The sequence below is a fragment of the Priapulus caudatus genome, unplaced genomic scaffold (genome assembly GCF_000485595.1).
Source record: "Priapulus caudatus unplaced genomic scaffold, Priapulus_caudatus-5.0.1 Scaffold3750, whole genome shotgun sequence".
In the NCBI taxonomy this organism is placed as follows: Eukaryota; Metazoa; Priapulida; class Priapulimorpha; order Priapulimorphida; family Priapulidae; genus Priapulus; species Priapulus caudatus.
In genome coordinates, this window is record NW_014580811.1 from 4,830 (window position 1) to 13,091 (window position 8,262).

Here is an 8,262-nt window from a genome sequence, read left to right on the forward strand (position 1 = left end):
ACCCCCACCACTACCACCACCACCACCACCACCACCCCCACCTCCACCAATCCGACCAGCAGTATAGCGCCTCACACGTAGCGTCCGTGACTGGGATAGCAAAGCGGCTCAGCGGGCGAGGGAAGCGAGGCCAGCCGACCAACCGCTCGACCATATACACATATATACATACACCAATATATATATATATATACATATATATATATATATGTGTGTATATAGGTATACAGGTATATATAGGTGTGTATATGTTGGCACACTGCTGAGGGGCACACAGGGGCTCGCGGCGTAGCGTGGTGTGGCGTGGCGGCCTTCACCTAAATCAAGAAGTCGTACGAGCGACGAAAGAAAGCTCTGTGTCGATGCTCGGATGAGATTTTCCCTTCTTCTTCTTCTTCTTCTTCTTCTTCTTCCTAATCTTCTTCCTCATCGCGTTTCGCGGCAGGTTTACAGTTCTAAGCGTTGTCCGAGAGAGAGAGAGAGAGAGAGAAAGAGAGAGAGGACGAGAGAAAGCGCAAGGGGAGAGTGAGGAAAGAGAGGAAACGGATAACGAGCGCGTAAGATGAAGCGAGAGAGAGAGAGGGCGAGAGAGGGAAGAGGAGAGTGAGAAGGTGGGGAAGAGTAGAGAAGAGAGAAGAGAGAGAGAGAGAGCGAGAGAGAGAGAGAGGAGAAAGGCAAACAGCACCAGACAGAACGACAAGAGCAGACAGATAGATAGACGATGAGATGAGAGAGAGAGAGAGAGAGAGAGAGAGAGAGAGAGAGAGAGAGAGATAGATAGATAGATAGATAGATAGATAGAGAGAGACAGCGACGATCTATGTCTGCGCATCTTTCCGCTCTCATTTCCTCATTCACCCGTCATAATATGCTACCGCCCTCGTCCGATCCCATCTCCATGCCAAGATGACAATCTCCAAGATTTCATTAACAATTTCATTTAGCATAGCTAACACAGATATCATCTGTCTTGTTGCGCGTCGCCTAGACTGACAACGAGCAGCAGACCACCCGGGGTTTTGCCGGCAGCCGGAGACGGTTGGAGTCCGTCTATTAGAGGTATTTTTTGCCGGTCAACATCTCGCTACTCTGTAGGCATCTCAAGCATGGACGAGTAACGGTATATGTACGGTTGTAGGAGCGTCATACGTACCAGGCACGCATTGCGTGGTTAGCGCTTGCAATATCGTATATTGCAATAAGTATAAAGCGGCATTACCATTTTAGGACGTATTTAGTATTTCGCTCGCGCATGAACTGTGGATCCACATCTACACGCACGAACGCACGCACGCACGCATGCACGCACGCACACATACACACAGACGCACGCACGCACGCACGCACGCACACACGCATACATACACCACACACACATACACACAGCACACACACACAACACACACCACACACACACACCACGAGGCCACACACACACACACACACACAACTCACACGACACATATTATATATAATAATATATATATATATATAAATATTAATATAAACGTGAATGTATGGGGATGGATGAGGTATGTGTGTGGTGTGTGCGTGTGTGTGCATCCCGATGGCCCATCTCTGATCGAGAATTCAAGGTTCTTTTTGCTCGGCGCGCGGGCCTCTTCGCTCTCTCGCTCTCTCTCCGCCGACGGGTGATTCTCCAGCCCGCCCGTACAGGTACCGTACTATTATCAAAAGTCCCGCGCGCAAATGTTTGTTTTTACGGCACGCCCGGATAAGCAGCATCCGCGCAACGCAACGCTACTGCAACAGCACGGGGACCACGCCGCACGCGAACACAGACACCCACACACACACACACCCACACACACAACACAGCACACACAGCGGCACTTGCACCTGCCGAGTCACAGCCGATGCACAAACGCACAAGGTAACCTGCGCACGTGAACGCTTCAAGAAAATGCCCAGGCGTACATACACCTGCTGCCGTTCCCAAACTGTTCCTGCTAGGGCACTATGACAAATACGACATATCGCATATACGCTCCTCCTATGAGCGCTAATTGTTATCAGGAAGATTCTCCTATGATACATATTGGCGATGTCAATTCGTGTCCGCTGTTACAGCTGAAATTTCACTCTTGCGTTCCTAATAGCGCTTCTCATCAGCTCCTATGATGCGGCCAACACATACCAACAATATTTGTCAGAGCGAAGAATCTTCGGCTATGACAAATAGTGTCATAGGAGAGGCGTATGTGGCGTATGTCGTATTTGTCATAGATGCTAGCAGAACAGGCTGCGGCTCTCGACTCTGCATGGCGTCTCTGGACTTGGCCTAATAGCGGGGTTCATACCCCTCAGGCTCTCTCCTGTGTTTCTTCTCCTAATCATGAGGTTCAAACGCGACTTCTCGCCACGAACACGAGAAGAGCCCAAGGTCACCGCTCAAGGTCACCGCTCAAGGTCACCGCTCATGGTCAGAACGGCGAGAAACAGCCAGAGGAATCCGCCGCGAGAGAGAAGCCGAGCTGCCTTCTCCCTCTTCGCCCATCATCGTAAAAACTTTCGACTATGCTCGTCGAAAAGATCTTAAGGGCGGAATAACAACAAGGGGGGAGGGGGAGGGGGTTTGAGAGGATGAGTTCGAGATTTTTTTTAAGTTTCTATAGTGCCCCCCCCCCCTCCTCCCACTCGTGACCCTCACCGCGCCTTCCACCGTGTCTTTGTGAGGGAGTTGTTTTAAGGTAAGTGTTGCGAAGGTAAGCGTTGTAAGATCGGATTAGCTTATCCCTGCAGTCGCGCGTGTTTGTGGGCGCCCATAATGGATGTTTGTTTGCATTGAGAGATTGCCACCAGCGAACGATTGCGAGTTTGAAAAGAGAGAGAGAGGGAGAAAGAGGAGGAAGAGAGATGGTGAGAGAGAGAGAGAAAGAGAGATAGAAGAAGGAGAGTGAGAGAGAAGAAGGAGAGAGAGGGAGAGAAGAGGGGGAGCGAGAGACAGCGAGACAGAGAGAGAGAAAAGGGAGAGTGAGAGACAGAGAGGGAGAGTGAGAGAAGAGGGAGAGTGAGAGACAGAGAGGGAAAGAAAGAGAAGAGGGAGTGAGAGACAGCGAGGGAGAGAAAAAGAGCGAGAGAGAGAGAGCGAGAGAGAGAGGAGCGAGTGAGAGAGATCGAAGGAGGCAGAGCGCGCAGAGAAAGAGAGAGCGAGAGAGAGAGAAAGAGACGATAGAGAGCGAGAGAGAGAGAGAGAAAGAGAGAGAGCGAGAGCAGAGAGAGAAGAGAGAGAGCAGAGAGAGGAGAGAGAGAGAGGGAGAGAGATAGAGTGTGAGAGAGAGAGACAGAGAAAGAGAAGGGAAGAATGGAGGGGCAAGAGCGGGAGGGAGGGAGCTAGAGGAATGGAGAGAGATAGAGATAGAAGTGGAGACGAAAGGCGGAGGAGAGACGGAGAGCGAAGGAGCAGAGACCGAGACAGCGACAAAATCATCGGCAGCCCGATAAAGCTGAAAGCCGGTAATAAGCCGCGGCAATAAAACGTGACGTGAAGAGAAAGTGCGCGAGCGTGCGTGACAAATGTGACACAGGTGTGACACACACACATCACACACACCACAACACACACACACACCACATCACACACACATACAGGTGAGCAGGAGTGTGGGATGGCGCATCGACGGCGCAAGCTAGCCAGCGAGCCCCGATTCTCTTGGTAAGGCTTCAAAAACAACTCAGCGCCTACACGCCACTCTACCGCTTACAGAATCTAAACGCGTGTCGCAGCCTACTCATCCATCTGTCTGCTGATCTACATGCAGTGCAGCGCGCCATCTCTCTCTCTCTCTCTGCTCCTCACTCTCTCTCTCTCTCTCTCTGCTCTGCTCGCTCTCTCTCAGCTCTCTCTCTTCTCTCGTCCTCATCTCTCTCTCTTCTCTTTCTTCTTATCTATTCTATCTATCTATCTAGTTATCTAATCGATCGTATGCTATCTATCTAGTCTATCTATGTATCTATCTCATCTATCTATCTATTTATCTATCTATCTATCTATCTATCTATCTTTACCGTATCATCAATTGACCTACTCTCTTTCTCCTGCTTTCTCTCTTTCTCTCTCTCTCTCTCTCTCTCTCTCCTCTCTCTTCTCTTTCTATCATTACTCTATCATCAAATGTTATCTCTCTTTCTCTCTCTCCTCTCTCTCTTCTCTCTCGTTCTACTCTCTCTCCACTCTCTTCGTTCTATCATTACCTATCATCAATTTATCTCTCTTCTCTCTTCTCTCTCTCTCTCTTCTCTCTTGCGTCGCGCCGGCGCCGCGCAGCGCTTCCGTCTCTCGCTGACTCTACTCAATTACCTATCAATCAATTTAATCTCTCTTTCTCTCTCTCATCTCTCTCTCTCTCTCTCTTCCTCTCGCGCGCCGCGCGGCGCTCTCTCTCTCTCTCTCTCTCCTCTCCGCTCTCTCTCTCTTCTTCCTCTCTGCTTTCTCTGCTCTCTCCTCTCTCTCTCTCTCGAGCTCTTTCTCTCTTCTCGCCGTTCTCGGTCCCGCCATTCTCTTCTCTCTCTCTGCTCTCTCTGCATCTGCTCGATTTCTCTCGATCATTCTGCTTTTTTGCCTCTCTCTCTCCCGCCTTGCTCTTCTGTGCTCACTCTCTCTGCCTCTCCTCTCCCCGATTCTCTCTCTCTCTCTCTCTCTCTCTCTTTCCCGTTCTCTCTCCTCTCTCTCCTCTCTTTTCTCTCTCTCTCTCTATCTCGCGCAGCGCGCGCTCGCACGCCTTCTCTCTGTTTCGCTTTTCTCGTCTCTCTCTCGCTTCTATATTCGCGCTGCCTCTCTCTCTTTGTTCTCTATCTCTCTCCAACTCTCTTTCTTTTTTCCCTCTCGCTTCTTCCTCTCTCCTCTCCTATCTTTCTCTCTCACCCATTGTTCTTTCTGCTCTAGCGGCGGTCTCTCTCCCCCACCCCCGCTCTCCACCCCCACTTCTCACAACCGCTCTCTCACACACTTGCCTTCTCACACCCAGCTTTCCCACACACTCTTGTTTTTCTCAGCACTCGGCGTGCGCGTAGCTAAGGCAACCATAACGAGCGCAAAAATTGACATCCAGAGCCAGCAGAGCAAAACGAAATATACACACACAACATATAACATGCGCTAATTATCCAATAAGCCTCCTGCCGTGAAAGGGGTGGGGGAGCTTATTCGCAAGTATATATCAATATATATATATATATAAGTAGTATATTATTATGTACATATATAAATATATAATGATATATATATACATATACAAGGCAGTGAAATAATAACTAAGTTAGATTATATATATTCATTCACTCCTGATATATCATACGCACACACACAGCACATATAGTATATATATATATATAAATATCATAATATATATAAACGCTGTGAACTATACGACAGGAGTTATCTCATGCATTCATCTCTAGCTCGCTCACCCGTTGCTCATGAATATATTATATAGACGCGCGACCTTTCATGCTACACGTACACGCATATTAGAATCCGAATTAAACCTAATTCGATTTACGTTATAATTAGATTAGTTGAACGCGGTTAAATTCGACCTGCGGCCGCTGGCGCACCGACCCCGTGTACGCACTCACACGCACGCACACACAGTTATATACACGCGCACGCACACATAGATACACACACACACGAAATCACGCACGCGCGCACACATACGCAAGCACGCACGCGCGCGCACACACACGCACGCACGCAAGAGAGCACGCTCGCACATACACTCTCCCCCCCCCCACACACACATACACACACACACAGACACAAACACTTACCAGGATCGTGCCGGCTTCGCTGGCTGCTGCTGTTGCCTTGGCGACCTGTCCGCATCCGCTCTCTCTGCTGCAACGACTTGTCGGCTGCTGCTTCGCCTCGGCAGACTCCGCGTCGCCTTGCCTCCGTCGCAGCGCCGTATCCGGCCGTACTTCCGCTCCGAGCCTTCTCTCACGTCCGTGAGCGACGTATAGCCCGACAACTGCCGACCGTATGCGTTGTCCGTGTGTCGCTGCCGACCGTATGCGTCGTCCGTGTGTCGATCCGTGTGTCGCTGCCGACCGTATGCGTCGTCCGTGTGTCGCTGCCGACCGTATGCGTCGTCCGTGTGTCGCTGCCGACCGTATGCGTCGTCCGTCTGTCGCTGCCTATTGTAGCCGTCGTCCGTGTGTCGCGGCCGACCGTACAGCGGCTCATACGTCTGCTGGTCGGCGAAGTACTGCGGGTAGCCGACGGGCATGTAGTAAGGTGAGAAGGCCTCGTACAGAGGTTCCTGCTGCTCGTAATAAAGCCTGTGGTCGTACGGCGTCTGGTAGGGGCTCTCGGCGAGCGGGTAGAGGCTGTCGACGGAGCCGTAGCGACGACCGTAGCGCGTCGGCGAGGAGCACGCCGCGTACGTCGGCTGCGGACATGCGTAGACGTCGGCAGCGGCGAACCTCGTGCGTGCCGACGACGTGTCGGGAAGACTGCGCGTGCTGCCACCGCACGGCGGCGGTCGGTCGTCGGACGGAAGCAGTTCGGGCAGCTCGTCCAGGGCCTCAAGCTGCAGATCGACCTCGGCAGCGTCATCGTTGTAACCATCGACGTCGTCGTCGTCGTCGTCCGCTCGATGACGGTCGGCGCGCGGCTGCTGTTGCCTAGCATTCGGCGCCGCGTCGGAGTCGGTGGCGACCTCTAGTGGAGGATCGTCGTCGTCGATGACGCCATGTTCAACAAGAGCGCCGCTTGAGCCGTCCTTCACTCGCAATATCCACGCACCGTCGGCATCGTCATCGTCGTCATACGTTGGCAGTTTCTTGTAATCGTCAGCGTTGGCGTCGGCCGCACCGCCCGGCGCGTGTAAGATCCACTCACCGTCGATGTTGCCATCGTCATGGGCGTCGTACGCCGGCCGCCTATCATCATCATCGTCATACGTTGGCAGTTTCTTGTAATCGTCAGCGTTGGCGTCGGCCGCACTGCCCGGCGCGCGTAAGATCCACTCACCGTCGATGTTGCCATCGTCATGGGCGTCGTACGCCGGCCGCCTATCATCATCATCATCATCATTATCATCATCATCATCATCGTCGGCGACGGCTGGAGCGTCGTGCGAGCGCAGGATCCACTCTCCATCTCCGCCGACGTGCGATCGGTCGCCTTCGCCAACGTCTGCCGACACGTCCGTCGAGCATAAAACCCACTCGTCGTGGACGTCGTCGTCGTCGCACGATGACGTCGGCAGCGACCAATCCTTGTTCGAGCTCTCTCCCGACGCCGACCGCTCTCGCGCTCCGGGAGAACTCCTCAAGGAGCTATCCTGCGATTCGTAACCCGTGCTGGCGCCGTCGCTGCAGCCACCGCCGACGAGGCAAATCTTGACGGTGCCGACGCAGCGGTCGGGCGTGCAGCTGTCGGCACGCACACTGTCGTCGGACGTAACGGCGTCGTCGCCACTCTCGTTGTTGTCGTCGTCGAGTTGGATGACGACGCGACCGCGCGGCGCGTCGCTAGGCGCGCTGTCGTCGGCCGGTGTGACGTCACGAACGTCGGCCAGTGTGATGTCACAAACGTCGGCCGGTGTGACGTTACTAGCGTCGGCGTCGTACTTGTAGATGGTCGTCAGAGGCGGGTTCTCCTTGCAGTACCAGTTGTTGTTGNCATCGTACTTGTGTGTGTTTCTTAGTAGCTATATGCATATGTTAGCTGATATTATATATTCTCTCTCTCTCTCTCTCTCTCTGCCTTTCTCTCCCCTCTCGCTCCCTCTCTCTTTTGTGCCGATATTCACACTTCGTCGTCTGACTTCGACCGTCGCTGTCGGCACGCCCGCACACGTGATCGCGACGCCGCCGCCGACAAAGGAAGCCGCTGCTTGGCAGGTAGACGACAGATGTTCGCTTGTTCTTCTTCTATCTTGCGTCGAAAAATAGCGACGTCGTTTTCTCAGAAATTTTAAGCCACGATGACTATGCGGGTCACGCCTCGCCTCTTCCCGGCGTCTCTCTCTCTCTCTGCTGCTTGGTCACACTCTCTTTGGCTCTTCAGCTGTCTCTGCTCTCTCTAATCTCTCGCTGCTCGCAGCTGCTAGGATTCTGGTCTGCTCTGGGTGCTGTGTGCGCGCCTGCTTCTCTGCTGAATCTGCTGACTCTCGTCTCTCTCTCGTCTTCTCCAATCTTTCTGAGTTTTCTCCAACCGATTTTATTTTTGCGCGGCTGGCGATTCATGTCTTTGCAGTGCTCATAGCTGCGCTCGTCTGCTGCTCTGCATCT

General features: G+C 52.7%; 1 protein-coding gene across 1 annotated transcript in view; it reads right to left on the bottom strand.

The window, feature by feature from the left end:
• The window catches only part of LOC106819584, a gene marked incomplete at both ends in the record, with an annotated part of 9,696 nt that extends 2,038 nt beyond the window's left edge, over positions 1–7,658 (bottom strand). The window contains one exon of the mRNA XM_014824196.1: positions 5,794–7,658. Within this exon, the coding sequence (XP_014679682.1) occupies positions 5,794–7,658 (1,865 nt within the window). The remainder of the gene's footprint in view (positions 1–5,793) is intronic.
• Positions 7,659–8,262: the final 604 nt, after the last annotated feature.